Consider the following 17858-nt stretch of genomic DNA (forward strand, 5'->3'; position numbering starts at 1 on the left):
CATTTAAGGTCCCTGGAGATGATAGTTCCAAGGAACTGAAATGACTCCACAGATGTGACCTTGGTGTTGTTGATGGTGAGTGGGGTGAGGGGAGGGGGAGCTCTCATGATGCAGCCTTGCCAGCACCTTTACCTCCGCATTCCATCCCTGTTTTTGTATACAAGCCCTCTTGAACTCAATGTTAGCATTGAGTTTGCTTTCTTTACTACCGATTCGACTTGCAGAATGATTTTTGGAAATCTAACTTTTTGGAAATCCTGCACCAGCACTCCCAAGTCCCTTTGCACCTCCGTTTTCTGGATTCTCTCCCCATTTAGAAAATAGTCTACGCCTTTAAATCTCCTACTATCAATTCCACCGTCTTAAGAGCATTGAGCTCCAGGTTGTTGCGATGGCACCGGGACGCCAGCTGTGTCACTTCCTGTCTGTAGGCAGATTCCTCCCCATCCTGGATCAGTCCAGTCAGGGTTGTGTCGTCCGCAAACTTGAGAAACTTGACAGAGGAGTCTGTGGAGATGCAGTCGTTGGTGTAGAGAGAGTGGAGGAGAGGGGAGAGTACGCAGCCTTGCGGTACTCCTATGCTGACGGTCTGCGGGTCCGAGATGTGCTTTCCCAGCCTCACATACTGCTTCCTGTCTGTCAGGAAGTTGATGTTTCACTGACAGAGGGGTTCAGGCACAGTCAACTGGGTGAGTTTGGAGGGGATTGCCACATTGCTCTGCCATCCAGCCAACCTGCTATCCATGCTAGTATCTGCCCTTTGATACCATGGGCTCTCATCTTCCTTAGCAGCCTTGCGTGTGGCACCTTATCAAAGGCTTTCTGAAATTCTAGGTAAACAACATCTACTGACTCCCCTTTGTCTGTCCTGCTATTTACTTCTTCAAAGAATTCCAGCAAATTTATCCAGCAAGACCTCCCCGTCACAAAACCATGCTGACTTTGGCCTGGTTTATCTAAGCACTCCATAACCTCATCCTTTATAATGAATTCTAAAATCTTACCAACCGCCTATGTCAGACTAACCGGCCTATAGTTCCCATTATTCCGCTTTGCTCCCTTCTTGTGCAGTGGGGTAATATTGGCAATTTTCCAATCATCTGGGACCTCTCCTGTCTCTGGTGATTCTTGAAATATCACTATCAATGCCTCTACAATCTCTAAAGCACCTCTGTCAGAACCCTAGGGTGCAGTCCATCCGGTCCAAGTGACTTATCCATCTTCAGCCCTTCCCGCTTCCTAAGCACCTTTTCCTGAGTAATAGCCGCTCCACTAACTTCCACCCCCTGACTCTTGTGAATTTCAGGCCACGTTGCTGGTGTCTTCCACTGTGAAGACCGATGCAAAAATAGTTATTCAACTCCTCTGCCATCTTTTAATTTAAATCTATTTATTTGAATTTTGAATTTGACAGCAATTTGCATACATACAATGATAACAGACAGTGATAGTCAGGACATAATTGTACAACAGTATCTAAACGACCCTCAAAACCCTTACCCTTACCCACCCTCGCCACCCGGGGACAAACAACACTCACATACGTACACACCCACACAGATACGAAAAGAAAAAAAAAATGAAAAAAAATAATAATAAAAAAGTGGGGGGAGGGGGGGGGGGGGGGGGGTTGAGGGGAGAGCAGCTGCAATAAGACAGAGCAGTGATAGAGGGCACTCAGTCCTCTTCCGAGTCCGGAAACAAGTTAAGAGAGTTAACAAGTTCCAGGAAAGGGTTCCATGTATCTAGGAATGTCTTGGTAGAGCCTTTGAGAGAGAACCTTTAAGCTTTAGGTTGTAGAGCACCTCCTTGATCCAGCTCTGCCATCTCTTTATTCCCCATTATCACTCCTCCTGCATCATTCTCCAGTGGCCCAACTTCCAGTCTTGCCTCTTTCTTACTCTTTACAATACTGAAGATCAATTTAATACCCAGGTTAATACCAGATTGTCTGTCTAATGTCATTATTTTTCCGTTGAAATTTAGCTATGATGATGGAACATAGAAGCATAGAAAATAGGTGCAGGAGGAGGCCATTCGGCCCTTCGAGCCAGCACCGCCATTCATTGTGATCATGGCTGATCGTTCCCTATCAATAACCCGTGCCTGCCTTCTCCCCTTATCCCTTGACTCCACCAGCCCCTAGAGCTCTATCTAACTCTCTCTTAAATCCATCCAGTGACTTGGCCTCCACTGAACCTCTGATAGGATTATATTTACAATGTACCAGACTGTCATAATTCCTGGATACAGCTTGTCCCATCGGGGAGCAATGCCTCCCAGAGATACAGCACACAACGGCCAGTTTGGTCAAATCATTGTGCAATTGTGTCAACATTATTGCCTTTTCTAGAGTCACACAAATGCCGGTCCGGGGAGGGTTTTCACCGGATTTCATCCCCTGAAAGGCACGAGTGAGCTGGATTTTAACAATGGTGTTACATTTTTGCAGTCACCACCAGCAAGAAGAGTTTCATTTTCAATATTAAGAAGATGAATTATTCATTTTCAATATTAAGAAGATGAGTTATTTCTAACAGAATATATTTTCCCAGTTGTCATGGTAGCTCTTCTTGAGGTAGCTCCTCATGTAGATGCTTTCAGTGGTGGAGATGGCTGAGTCCATCACTCCCTCCAACCTCTTGCATTCCTGTGTGTTAGAATGATGGTAGTGGTCCATCCTGTAACCATTCAGGACACCTTCTACTGTGCATCTGTCGAAGTTTGTTAGGTAATCGGGGATAGGCCAAAATCTCATCAAGTTCTATTGGGTGCTGGTGGCCTTCTTCATTATTCCATCCATGCGCTGGGCCCAGGATGGGTCATTCAAGATGTCGCAGCACAGGGCTTTGTAGCCGCTGACTCTGAAGAGCTAAATGGCCTTCCTTCATTGTTGAACGCATCTATTTAGTTTCTAAATCCAGACATTTGAGTTTTTGTTTATTTGCAATGATGATTGCAGCAGACGTTCTTATGGCAAGCCGTTTCCCACATTTTCCCAGTCCATCAGCCTCGGCCAGTCCCTATTTCATTCTGTTTGTGGACATTACGATGGCACACGGGCGCAACTGGTGGAGCTGATGCCTCACTGTGCCATAGACCCGGGTTCAATCCCGACGTTGGGTGCTGTCTGTGTGGAGCTTGCATGTTCTCCATGTGACTGCGTGGGTTTCCTCCGGGTGCTCCAGTTTCCTCCCACACATCTCAAGGACGTGCAGATTTGTAGGCTTCTCGAAACAGTCGCCCCTAATGTGTAGCGAGTGAGTGGGAAAGTTGGAGAACATAGAACTAGTGTGAATAGAAACAAACATAGAAAATAGGTGCAGGAGTAGGCCATTCGGCCCTTCGAGTCTGCACCGCCATTCAATATGATCATGGTCGATCATCCAACTCAGTATCCCATCCCTGCCTTCTCTCCATACCCCCTGATCCCTTTAGCCACAAGGGCCACATCTAACTCCCTCTTAAATATAGCCAATGAACTGTGGCCTCCACTACCTTCTGCGGCAGAGAATTCCACAGATTCACCACTCTCTGTGTGAAAAAAGGATTTTCTCATCTCGGTCCTAAAAGATTTCCCTCTTATCCTTAAACTGTGACCTTAAACAATGGGTGATCGACGGTCAGCATGGACTCGGTGGGCCGAAGGGCCTGTTTCCATGTTGAATTTCTAAAAAGCCAAGGCAAGTGGGCAATGTAGACGGCAGTAGCATCTAAACCATGTGGTTCCTCTATCACCAAGATGCTGCTAATAATATTAACGCCAACAAAACACAAAGTGTTGGAGGAACTGTTTGGGTCAAGCTGCATACTCGGAGGCAATGCAGCCTGTCCACCCTGCCACAGATACTGCCTGGCCCGCTAAGTCCATCCAACACTATGTTCTTTTCTCAAGATTCCAGAAACTGCAGTTCCTTGTGTGTCTGAATATTAACTTCAATCCCCTTGTGTCTCAGGGTCCGCTGGAACGGTGGCACGCACAGAAATCCCAGGGGATTGGGACCGACTCAGAAAACCGCTGGATATCAGTTACCTGCAGTACCTGTGGGAAGCTCGGGTTAATATTACCGCCTGCATGAGAAAATGCAGAGTGTGGTCTGCTCCGTACGACGGTGAAAATCCGGACCCTGAACTTTTTTCCCCAGCCTCGCTAGAAGGCACCAGTAAACTCGGCAGCAAAGCACCAGCAAAGAGCCAGCGCAGTTCCGTCAGCAGGAGGAACCGGTCAAAGAGCAGTTCCCTCAGGGAGAAGGCACAGGTGGACTTGGAATGGGATGACAGCTACGATACTGGAATGTCTCCTGGGTCCGATGATGGCTCTTTACAGCCTTTTTTTCCTGCCGCGGTCAAACAAGGAACGGTGAATGAGGCCCAACCAACTGCCCCTCCCAAACACATTCAGGAGATGAAGAAGAGTGCGTTGATGCTCATCAGAGGGTCCTACATCGAGGAATCGGATTTCAACGATGATGTCATGGTTTACAGACTTTGCGCGGACAAGGATACGCAGGACAGCGTTGAAAGTCACGCGCAAAAGGTCAACGCTGGCGAGAGGAGCGCAGATCAGAAGGCACCGTTGAGCAATGGGCTTGCGGGCGAGACAACGCAGGGCGCACCAAGGGACCCGGTTTCTGAAAAACAAAGTCTTGCGAGTGCCAACCCTGAGCAGGGCACAGAAATGGAGCACTCTGGGCAGGGACCTGCCCATGGAGATCAGAGCCAGGAAGATGGCGTTAACGTCGAGTCCAAAGCGTCCAACCTGAGCATGGAGACTGAAGATTTCCTCTCTCAGTATCATGACCTCCTTGCAAAGCTAAACTATAACCCAAATGAATTGGTTGCATTGAACCTCAACACTTCTGAACCCAGCACCCCGACAGAAGATGAAGATGATTTTGAGAAGTTCACTGTGGCACCACATTCCGACAACCTAACTTTCCCATTTGGTCCCAAGGCTCACCTAATGTTTTCCCATAACCCAGCTCGGATACATGGTGCTCCATTTACAGGTACGTACACTTGTAGAAAAGAGTTTCCTATGTTTTTATTTGGGCTTTGTAGACGCAATAGCCAATACTGGAGAGAGGTCATTTCAGCAGTACAGCAAATTATTGTGGATTGGTGACTCAAGATTTTTTGAGGAAGAACCCATGTAACGAGACTGTGGGTGAGAACATAGTCGTAGAGCAGGAAAAACAGTGGGGGGCAGTGAGAGAGGGTCCCTTTGGAAAGAGGAGGAGTTGCCCTGCGGAGTTACTCCATCAGTTTGGTGTTTGCATTAAGTTAGTATAGATGCACTTGTTTGATTGTGTCACTGCACTCTTGCCAAACAGAATTGTGGCATCAAGCTCCCATCCACTGATCACCCACACGATTAACTTGAACACACAACTTTAATTGGTATTTCCGTTTAACCTATGCCATCCGAGCCACTAAAAGGTGGTGGTGGGGAGCTGTCTGCAGTGGAAAAGGACATAAAGGATTAAAAGGTCCATTAACACGATTAATGCAGTTACACATATTATTCTGGTTAGTGCTTATCTCAGAACCCACATCATTAAAACAGATAATCATTCCTGTTTGTGGGATGTTACTGTGCTGGATGTTAATCTGCTGTCAACAGACAACAGACAATAGGTGTAGGAGTAGGCCATTCGGCCCTTCGAGCCAGCACCGCCATTCAATGTGATCATGGCTGATCATCCCCAATCAGTACACCGTTCCTGCCTTCTCCCCATATCCCCTGACTCCGCTATTTTTAAGAGCCCTATCTAGCTCTCACTTGAAAGCATCCAGAGAACCTGCCTCCACCGCCCTCTGCAGAGAATTCCACAGACTCACCACTCTCTGTGAGAAAAAATGTTTCCTCGTCTCCGTTCTAAATGGCTTACCCCTTATTCTTAAACTGTGGCCCCTGGTTCTGGACTCCCCCAACATCGGGACCATGTTTCCTGCTGCTAGCGTGTCCAAGCCCTTAACAATCTTATATGTTTCAATGAGATATCCTCTCATCCTTCTAAACTCCAGAGTGTACAAGCCCAGCTGCTCCTTTTTCTCAGCATGTGACAGTCCCGCCCTCCTGGGAATTAACCTTGTAAACCTACGCTGCACTCCCTCAATAGCAAGAATGTAATATTTCCAACAATATTTCCAAAAATTTTACTACAGTCTGGCACACTGTGTATATTTTAAATAATGTATATTGTCTATCTTATTGGTATATTGTCTGTCTGTGTTATAAATATTACTTGCACATTTGGAGTATGGGGAAATGCAATTTCAATCCAATTTATTTGAATTGACAATAAAGTTGACTTTGAACTTTGAATGCCAATAGGTAATTGGCAACACAAGGAACGGCAGACACTGGTTTACAAAACAAAAACTCAAAGTGCTGGAGTAACTCAGTGGGTCAGTAAAGGGCCTGTCCCACTTGGCGATTTTTTCGGCGACTGCCAGCGTAATAGACTGATGTTTCAGGTCGTCGAAAGATTTTGAGCAAATCAAAATCCAGCTACGACAAAAAAAATGTTGCGACACGTGAGGAGACGGCGCGCGTCAATACCGCGCATCACGCCACGACTTTTCCGGTGACCTGGTACGTCAGTTAATGATGCCGACAGTCGCCGAAAAAATCACCAAGTGGAACAGGGCCTTAACTCTGGAGGACATGGATAGATCTCGTTTCAGGTCAGGACTCTTTTTCAGACTCCACAATAGATAATTGGTTGTACATTGCTTCAAGGATATCTGGAGATCACTAAAAGCCCTTCGTAAATTATGTTTCCTTCCATTTCTCTCATCGTGTTTGTTATTTGAGTCACAGAAGTCAGATATATCTCAAATCAGTGGAAATAACATCAAAGCACTTGAATGGAATTCTGTATTTTCTCAGCATTTAGATGGTTCTGAACCAGAAGATAAAGGTTAGAATCAAACTGAAAATCAATAGCTCAGAATAACAAAGTCAATTCAATGGAAAAGTGTGTGATCTCATTATCATTGTTTTGTATTTTTATTCCAAGTTGAAAGTACATGCACAGTGCTCTTCAGTACAGTCAAGTACTAGAGCTGTTTGTCTAGGAGATACTTAAATGTAATATTGTTCAGCATTATGTATTACGGTGTATTACTTACTAAAGGGCCTGTCCCACGAGCATGCGTCTGCATGCGGCAAGCGCGACCAAACCGGAAGTGGGGGCCGCGCGGAGGTCGAGTGATTGACGTGAAGTTCGAGCGAAGTCCGCGGGAAGTTCGCACGTGACGTACGGCGTCAAAACGCTGTGTACAGTGTCGGGACGCTGCGCACGCCCGTCGAGGCGGTGCGTACGGCGTCGAGGCCGTGCGTACGGTGTCAATGCGGCTGCGGGCCGGCAGGCTGTTGCCGCGCGGAATTTTTGAACAGGGTCAGTTTTTCGGAGCCCCGCGCGATGTCGGAACCAGCTCCGCACAACTCCATACGGCTCCGGCGATCGAAGTGGGACCGGCCCTGTGAGGTCGTACGGTTCAAGCGACCACGTTAGGTTGCGCTCGCCGCATGCAGTCGCATGCTCGTGGGACAGGCCCTTAACTTGCTGCCTATTATGCCTCCTGGCATGTAGGGCAGCAACGAAGGTCCTCCACCCAGTAGTGTTGATTCCTTCAGTTGCTGTTTCCGTAACATATTTGTTTTACGAGGCAGGGTTGTTAGCCCCTGTGCTCAACCTCCAACCTGGAGGACCAGTGGATCGCTCTTGGTCTCGCCTCTACCCTTCGACCTGTCCAGCATGGGAGGCCCTAACAGGAGACGAATCTCCCAATGGCATAGCTCTAGAGGTCACTGAGACCACGACAAGGTTGCAATCCAACAGGGAGATTACAGTCTATGCTTGAGAGAAAACATCAGATATGTTAGGACCATATGGTGTTTGCAGCCTGAGTCAGGTGTTCTGATGCTTGGTGTGTTAGAATAACCCAACTACTGTTATAGTACATCAGGAAATCTCAAAGTGCATCATCCAATGGTTGAACTTGAAGTGACTTGCTTCATAAAGGACGACCACTGTAAGATCCCAAACATCACATCAAACCAAATGCCAGATAGAAACGTAGAAAATAGGTGCAGGAGTAGGCACACTACTCTCTGAGTGAAAAATGTTTTCCTCATCTCGGTCCTAAAAGATTTCCCCCTTATCCTTAAACTGTGACCCCCTTGTTCTGGACTTCCCCAACATCGGGAACATTCATTCTTGTACAAAACAGTCTCCGTTACTCATCTCTGTATTCTAATTTTTTTTAATCTTAAGTTCTGATTAGAAAGTCATATTAGCTCTGTATCCCTCGGTCTCTTGAAGCCCTCTAACCCGCTGAGTAGTTTTGACTTCAGACTGGCAGCATCTGCAGCATTTTGCTTTCCCTTCAGTGTGCAGCTGTTTTGACAGGAGGAGAACTCATCGCACTGTACCAGTAGATTTTGTGGGGCCAATGGAGAAAGTGGACTGCATTTTTGTTCAAAGATGGTGTACGGTGTTATTACACATGGAGCTGAGCCGTGATGTTTAACTTCAAATCTCTGCTGACATTTTCAACATGCGTACCCCTGCCTCTCCATGTGTAGTTGTTGAAACTGCAACTATATATCTGACTCTAAATCCCAGCCCCGCTCTCTATCATCATACCTGCCCCCAGCAGCTAACTTAAAACCACCCCAATGCGACTGTTTTCCGTTCGTTGACTCCCGAAACTATATCTATGCCGGTTGAGATTTTTGGCAGTATTGTCTTGGGAATGGATGTCGATGGGACAAGAACCAGCCTCTGCTTCCATGGATTTTAATCCTGAATGCACTTCCGTAACTCCGGCTGAACACTGGTCTAACGATAGCCGTAAAACATCAAAACAATTAAAAATGTTGGATTCCTGAAAGTGGGATTCTGGTGCCTTAAGGGGCTGTCCCACTTAGTGTCCTTGGCACGCAAATTACACGACTTCGTGGTCGCGTTGAGCCGCGATGGACCCGCGAAGGTCGGGCGCGATTACATGCGTGCGCACAGCCGTCTGGAGCGCGTGACCTCGTTTGAAGATGGACACAAAATGCCGGAGTAACTCAGCTGGGACCGGCAGCTTCTCTGGAGAGAAGCAATGGATGACGTTTCGTGTCGAGACTCAATGCGACCACGAGGTCGCGTAATTTGCGTGCCAAGGACACGTAAGTGGGACAGGCCCTTTAGCTTGAGATTTGTCTGTAATACACCTTCAAATGTTGTGAGACTTCATTGTAACAGCCTGCATGCTACATAAACTTGGCCCACAAAAGCTAGGAGTTGGACAGGCACAGAAGCAACTGTAATTGTGGGCCAGAAACACAAGATGATAGGAAGGGACCGGTGCAACACCATAAGAGTCCTTATTCTGCTGAACAGAGGGAGATGTTGTCCAAACAAGGGATGACCTTACAGAGAGACCATTAACCATATAACCATATAACAATTACAGCACGGAAACAGGCCATCTCGGCCCTACAAGTCCGTGCCGAACAACTTTTTTTCCCTTAGTCCCACCTGCCTGCACTCGTACCATAACCCTCCATTCCCTTCTCATCCATATGCCTATCCATATGCCTTATTTTTAAATGATACCAACGAACCTGCCTCCACCACTTCCACTGGAAGCTCATTCCACACCGCTACCACTCTCTGAGTAAAGAAGTTCCCCCTCATGTTACCCCTAAACTTCTGTCCCTTAATTCTGAAGTCATGTCCTCTTGTTTGAATCTTCCCTATTCTCAAAGGGAAAAGCTTGTCCACATCAACTCTGTCTATCCCTCTCATCATTTTAAAGACCTCTATCAAGTCCCCCCTTAACCTTCTGCGCTCCAGAGAATAAAGACCTAACTTATTCAACCTATCTCTGTAACTTAGTTGCTGAAACCCAGGCAACATTCTAGTAAATCTCCTCTGTACTCTCTCTATTTTGTTGACATCCTTCCTATAATTGGGCGACCATTCTTGTGAACACCCTGCAAAATAACTGGCCCTTTCCATCTTCCATTTGTACTACATCTTCCACAGTACTATTAAAAGGCTGGAGCAGCCTAGATGATACTTGGTTGTTCCCTGATGTGATGTTTGGCAGGTCCACCTGCATCACACATAACTGCTTAAACGTTAATCCCACAATGTCTCTATATTTCTTGATGAATGACACTCGCTGACCTCCATGCAGAATAACCTTTCCACAGAGGAACTCCAAACCCAGTTGTTACCATTGGTCGGATGCGTTCTGCTTTGGGTAGCTGATCAATGTGGATGGTGGGTACACACTATTGCAGCCACTCCTTCATGGAGTCTGATCAACATCGCAATATGTTGAAGGACTGATATTTGAAGTTCACACTTAATCAGTGATGAAAATTCTCTTATTGGATTCATGAGATCCAGTTATTGGAACTACTTGATCCTATCGAGATATAAATTGGAAAATACTGGTGAAGAAAGATCTTATTTTACTGCTCACACCAATCAGATGTGATCTCCACCTTGTTCCTGCTCAAGGAATTGCTTCTGATTCACACCACGTCAGATGCTGCTGGAGATACAAGGGGCTGCAAATGACCAGTGTCCTTGGACACATTTTGAGTAGCAAGGCTTTTGCAAGGTGATCTCATCTCTGCCTTCACAGATGCTGTCACTTGAACCTATGGGCATTGTATAATGATATGCCATTTATTGTCACTATACATGTACAATGAAATTAAAAGCTGCTCGTACTCAGTGCATACATATAATTTAGTACAAAAAACAAGAAACAGAAAAACAAAACAGAAGGGAGAAGGGGGGGGGATAGGTGCACAATTCTGCGGCGCTATATATGTAATATACATATATACAGATGGAAGTCCGGGTGTTGGGCTGTGAAGTCAGTGCATGTGTGAATTTGAGTTAAGAGTAGTTATAATTTTCGGAAAGCAACTATTCCTGAGTCTATTTGTCCTGGATTTGATGCACCTATAGCGCCTTCCAGAGGGCAGCAGGTCGAACAGTCCAAACGCAGGATGGGAGCTGTCTTTGATGATATTCTTTGCCCTGCTAAGGCAGCGGGAGGTGTAGATATCCATCAGGGAGGGGAGAGGGCAACCAATGATCTTCTGCGCTGTCCTAGTTACCCTCTGAAGCCTCTCCCTGTCTGCCATGGTGCAGCTGCCATACCATGATGGGAATGTAATTAACTTTGCATAAGGTCCGTGGTGATGAAGTGCTTTGAGAGGTTGGATATGGCACACATCAACTACTTTAGCAAGAAAGCTGCACTGTCTACAATCTGCCTCCTGCCACAATAGATCTATGGGGGATACAATCCCGCTGGTTCCGCTCTGCACTGGACCACTTGGACAATAAATCCTTATACGTCAGGCTGTTGTGCACCAACTACAGCTCTGCGTTCAACACCATCCTTCCTTCCAAACTTGGGGAACTGAGTCTCCGATGGTCAGCTTCCTCATCAGTGGAACACAATCGGTTTGAATTGCCATCAACACTTCCTCCTGGATAACTATCAGCACGGAAACATCAAGGCTGTGCACTGAGCCTCCTGCTCGACTCACTCTACACCCATGACTGGTGCAGCTGGACACAGTTACAAATCCATTTTGAAATGCCACCACTGTACCACCGTTGTTCGACAAATTACAGGTAGTGACGAGTCAGTGTCTAGGAGGGAGATCGATGGCCTGTTTGAATGACAACAGAAGGGCCACCTTGCTCACAGTGTCAGTGAAACCAAGGAACTGATTATTGACTTTGGAAGAGGAAAGCTGAGGATCCAAAAATCTGTCTTCATTAATGGGTCGGTGGTGGAAAGAGTCAACAACTTCAAGTTCTTGGTTATGCATATCGCTGAATATCTGTCTTGGACCCCGCTATCATAGATAAAGATTCAGATTCAGATTCAAGTTTAATTGTCATTGTCAGTGTACAATACAGAGACAACGCATTAAAGCACATCAATGCCCCCGCCGTGCTCTCTAAAGGACTCATGGTACTCTGTGCCAGCCATTTACCTTCCTCTTCATTGCACAGACATCGCTCCTCTGCTGTCCCTGGCCCCCACCTTCGCGATGTGTTTGTGTGTGTGTGCGCGGTCGGTAGATTCAGATTCAGATTCAGATTCAGATTCAGATTCAATTTTAATTGTCATTGTCAGTGTACAGTACAGAGACAACAAAATGCATTTAGCATCTCCCTTGAAGAGCGACATAGCAAATGATTTGAATAAATCATAATAAGTGTCCGGGGGGAGGGGGTGGTGATTGGCAGTCACCGAGGTACGTTGCAGCTCGCGGTTCGGTCGATGCTGCTCGCGGTTTCGACGCCAGCCGGTCGATCCAGCTCGAGGCTTTCCAGGCGAGTGCCCCTCGAGCTTGAAGGTCGAAGGCGCTCTTCTGGACTCGCGGATTAGGTCGCCCAAGTGGGACAGGCCCTTAACCAGTCAGCGGAAAGACAATACGTGATTACAGTTGAGGCCATCCCGTGTACAAATCCACGATAAAGGGAATAACGTGAATAAGATTTAATACATCGTGGCGAGTTCCAAAGTTGTGAAATGTGCAACAAAAATGCAATCCTCTTTTCTTTCAACCAGTGCATAATATTCATTGATTTAAGTGTGTGCTTCTTTAACAGATTCAATATTTCAGTTAATAGTCAAGGGCGTTTCATAAGTGTCCATTGTTATAAAAGACCGACAACAAGGTCCCTTTTAGATCAATAAATATTATTCATCTTAAGGTACACGTGTAGAGCCACTGGAACACGATTTTCACAATTATCCCCAGTGATATTTATGTTGTGTTTCTTAAGAGGATTTTATACGCGTAAAGAGAGTTCTACAACACAACAAAAAGTAAATCTGCTGCATAATTCATTGCAAAAAATATATAATGAGTTTGGCTATCCACGTAACCAAGAACAATGACAAACAAATAGTATGAGGAACACAAAAATGCTGGAGAAACTCAGCGGGTGCAGCAGTATCTATGGAGCGAAGGAGATAGGCAACGTTTCGTCCCGAAACGTTGCCTATCTCCTTCGCTCCATAGATGCTGCTGCACTCGCTGAGTTTCTCCAGCATTTTTGTGCACCTTCGATTTTCCAGCATCTGCAGTTCCTTCTTGAACACTTCTTAAAGCTTGTCCCTGAAATCTCAAATAAAATTTAATTAACTTCCAGCAGAGGTAACCAGCTTTGAATTGGCACTCATTCAAATCTATAAAACTGTTTGCCTTGTGCTTGCTCTACAGCAGTCATGTGTGGTTATGCCTTTGCCTCGTTGAAAAACAGAAATGACGTGGGGTCATTCATATTTTGTTCCTTGAAGCACGGGCCTTAGTTTCATCATTTCCTAGCCTTTAAACAAAGTACTGTGCATAATTAAGTTAATGGCAGCACATGTAACTGGTGTTCAAATAGACCTTTCATGATTGCATGCTCTGTATTTCAGAGTTCAATGAATCTGACCTGGTGTAGCTGGGAGTTTTGCCAAAGGAGCAGAGAAGTTCCGTGGTCCAAATTTCTTGTATTTGTTTCTCAAGAACCAGTTAAGAGATTTTAAAATGACTTGTGTTTTTGTAAAAAGGAGAATTGTAATGGTTTCACTCGCATAATTTTTAAATTGTATTATTTTGGAAAGATAAATGCCTCTGTGTTGTAAATTCATACAGACTTGTCCATCCAAACCACGATGCCCCATCTACGCTAGTCCAACCTGCCCGCTCTTGGCTCATACCCTTCTAAACCTTTCCTATCCCATGTACCTGTCCAAGTATCTCCAAGTAAATGTTTTTTTAATTGTAGACCATTAAAAAGTTATTTTAAATGGAGTGACACAGTAACCTTGTTGTATGTGACACATGCAATGACAATAAAGCATTCTGGTCTGATTCTGATTCAAACTATTCGGACCATTATGTTTTGATTTATAGAGTTTCAAAGGTGTTTTTATCGTCCCCGTGTACCAATTAAGGTACAGTGTTATGCGAATTACCATACAGCCATACTGAAAAAGGAACATGACACACAACTACATAAGTTAACATAAACATCCACCACAGTGGATTCCCCACGTTCCTCACTGTGATGGAAGGCAATGAAGTCTAATCTTCTTCCCTCATTTTTCTCCCGTGGTCGGGGTAGTCGAACCATCCGTCGTGGCGGTTGAAGCTTACGCATCGGGGCGATCGGAACTCCTGCGGCTTGGAGTTCCCGATGTCGGTCTCTGACCAGAGACCGAGAGCTCCTTGATGTTAAAGTCCGCGGGCACCCGCGGTGGAGCTCAGAGGTCGATCCCTGGCAAAGGGATCACGGGCACCGCAATGTTAAAGTCCCTTCGGCTCCCCGCGGTGGAGCTCTCAAAATCTGTCTCCAGCATAGGCCGCCAACTCCTCGATGTTAGGCCGCAGTTCGGACGGAGATACGATACAGAAAAGAATCGCATCTCCGTCAAGGTAAGGGATTAGAAGAAGTTTTCCGCAACTCCCCCCCCCCACCCCCCCACATAAAACAAGCTAAAGAACATTAAAAACATACATTTAACACATGCTAAAAAATAACGAGGACGAAAGGGACAGACAGACTGTTGGCGAAACATTACTGCAAGTTTTCCCATAAATTTTTACTTTTTCAACTGTGAATTAAAAATATTATATTAACTCCAGCTTCAAACAAAAATAGAAAATACTGGAAATACTCTGTACAGAGTTAATGTTTCAGGTTGATGAGAGTTTATCAAAACATCGTAGAATGTGAAAACATTTATATGGAACATATTCTGCGTTCTTTTCCATCTTCTGCTTATTTAGCTAACTTATGCCAACATAGAACAATTGAATGCTTTGAATTTGCAAAGTAGGTGACTGCCGGGTCAATATTTAGCTTAATCTAATCCCTGGTAATATTCAACATGGTAACGTGCCCTGGTGATGGGCGGAAGTAGGAATAATGACTAACTTCACCTTTTCCGTTCCTGCTTCTCACCACTCAAATCAAATGGTGGGGACAAATAACTGGATAGACAGAACTATAAGCGGTGCAGAAAAATATTAAGTTATAAAAACATTTCATTAGACAAAGCAAGGATAAAAACATTGGCTGTTGCAGTTTGATGCGGGCAAATGTGAGGACATCCTCTTCGAACCTAAAGAGGCTAAAACTAAATATCACTGAATGGTAAAACGTTTGGGTCGATTTGGTGTTCCGAACATACTTTATTAAATGCTGGGAATAAGCACCGAAAATTGAATGTTGGTTTTAATATAGAGAAGATTGGACAACACATGACAGAATGTCAAGCTCGTATCCAGACCACGTTACAACGTGCAGTTCTGGGGTGCAATCCGTAAGAATATCATATTGTTCATGGAGAGAGTAGTGTAGATGTAGCAGAATAATACTAAAGGGCCTGTCCCACTTGCACGCAATTGCATGCGTTTGGCGCGACCAAACGGAAGCGGAGTTCACGCGATGCGTAAGTTCGCGCGTGATGTAATTTGCGTCATACTTACCAATCAGCTGGGCAGGAGGCGGGCCGACTGAATTTGGGCGTCGCACGGCGTCAGGCAGTGACGTCATCATGCAACGCCACGCCGGGCGGTGACGTCATCGCGCAACGCCACACGCTAGCCGTACGCCATCAAGACGCTGCGTACGCTGTCAAGACGCTGCATACGACCGCAATGCGCCTGCGTGCCGACAGGCCGTTGGCGCGTGAAGATTTCGGCCACTGCAAGAATTTCGGAGCCCCGCGCAATGTCGGGACCAGCCCCGCACAACTCCGCGCTTCTAAGTGGGACCGGCCCCGCGCGGCCATACGGTGCCCGTACGCCTCAAGAGACCACGAGGTCGCGTAATTTGCGAGCCAAGGTTGCGTAAGTGGGACAGGCCCATTAGACTACAGGGATGTCATTAAGTTGGAATGGATGTAGAAAAGATTCAGCAGGATGTTACCTGGACTTTTGGGCTTGTGTTATTGGCAGAGGCTGGATCGGCTGGGACTTAATTCTTTGAAGCATAGTAGGCCGAGGGCTGACCTTGTTGAAGTGTACAAAATCTTGAGAGGCATTTTAAAGTGAACGCTCAGTCTTTTTCCCAGAGTAGAAGATTCTATATCTAGAGGGCATAGGCTTAAGATGAGAGGGGGGAGATTTACGAGGGGCCTCAGGGCCAACTACTCCATTCAGTGGATAGACTACATCTTGAACGAGCTGCCGGATGAAACTATAGAAGCGGATATAATTACGACTTCCAAAAGACATTTGGACAGATATGATGCATCTAGTGGGATGTGAGCCTAATGCGGACAAATAGGACAATAGACAATAGGTGCAGGAGTAGGCCATTCGGCCCTTCGAGCCAGCAGCGCCATTCAATGTGATCATGGCTGATCATCCCCAATCAGTACCCCGTTCCTGCCTTCTCCCCATATCCCCTGACTCCGCTATTTTTAAGAACCCTATCTAGCTCTCTCTTGAAAGCATCCAGAGAACCGGCCTCCACTGCTCTCTGAGGCAGAGAATTCCACAGACTCGCCACTCTCTGTGAGAAAAAGTGTTTCCTCGTCTCCGTTCTAAATGGCTTACTCCTTATTCTTAAACTGTGGCCCCTGGTTCTGGACTCCCCCAACATCGGGAACATGTTTCCTGCCTCTAGTGTGTCAGAAATAGGACTAGCCGAGAATGCCAACTTGGTTGGAATGGACAAGTTTGGTCAAAGGGCATGTTTTCAGCTCTATGGCAACGTGATTCAAAGTTAAATAATGAAGCAGATCTTTAGGTTAATGTCCCATCATCAGAGTTTATTAGAAGGGATCGAGTTCTGATGAAGTTCTGATAACTCTGAAATATTACTGTCTCTCCCACAGATGCTGCCGGACATGTTGTGCGGTTTTTCCATTGTTTTGTTCCTTGCATTCTGATTTTGTATTACACAAAGTTGGATTGATTCATGTAGAATTACAATGTGAGGAAGATTTGATTGAAATTTCAGGTATTAAAAGGATTGAAAGGAGTAGCGAGAGAGAGACTATTTTGTGTAGAATTATGGGGTATGGTCCAAAAATTAGAACCATAACTCTCAGAAGCAATGTTAGGAAACAATTATAAATGCAAAGTGTGATGGAAATTTAAGAATTCTATACTGCAAACATCAATTCATGCCAGATTAATTGGGCAGGGATTAATAACCAACGATATAAATGTATATGGGGAAAGGCTAGTTAAATGAGAATTAGTTCATAGCTCAGTTGTGAAATGGGCTTGAGAGGCTTATGCCCCTGTCCCACTTAGGAAACCTGAACGGAAACCTCTGGAGACTTTGCCCCCACCCAAGGTTTCCGTGCGGTTCCCGGAGGTTGCAGGTGGTTGCTGGGAGGTTGCAGGTAGTGGAAGCAGGTCCGGGAGACTGACAAAAACCTCCGGGAACCGCACGGAAACCTTGGGTGGGGCGCAAAGTCTCCAGAGGTTTCCGTTCGTGTTTCCTAAGTGGGACGGGGGCATTATAACTGACACCTACCTGCATGTTATTGGCATTAGCTGGATGTTCTCTGTATTACTCCGACTCACTTTGCCTTTCTGATTACAGGACCATTCATTAGCGTTTTGTTGTCAAAGACGGAGAATATGTTGGAAAATGAATTACATGTCAACTTGCTGCTCACCGGGATTATTGCACAGCTGGCTTGCTACCCACAACCCCTGCTCCGTTCGTTCTTGCTCAACACTAACATGGTCTTTCAACCCAGTGTTCGATCACTTTACCAGGTACATCTGTGCTCACCAGCATCTTACTGAGAATTAGCATTGAGAACATCAGCTGTCTTTAAATCAAACA

General features: G+C 45.7%; 1 protein-coding gene across 1 annotated transcript in view; it reads left to right on the plus strand.

Annotated features, from left to right (window-relative positions):
• fhip1aa (FHF complex subunit HOOK interacting protein 1Aa) overlaps positions 1-17858 on the plus strand; it is a 197060-nt gene that overhangs the window by 161212 nt on the left and 17990 nt on the right. The window contains exons 9-10 of the mRNA XM_055646739.1: positions 3957-5009; positions 17610-17788. Coding sequence (XP_055502714.1) covers positions 3957-5009; positions 17610-17788 — 1232 coding nt within the window. The remainder of the gene's footprint in view (positions 1-3956; positions 5010-17609; positions 17789-17858) is intronic.

The sequence above is a fragment of the Leucoraja erinacea genome, chromosome 1, assembly GCF_028641065.1.
Source record: "Leucoraja erinacea ecotype New England chromosome 1, Leri_hhj_1, whole genome shotgun sequence".
NCBI classification, from domain to species: Eukaryota; Metazoa; Chordata; class Chondrichthyes; order Rajiformes; family Rajidae; genus Leucoraja; species Leucoraja erinaceus.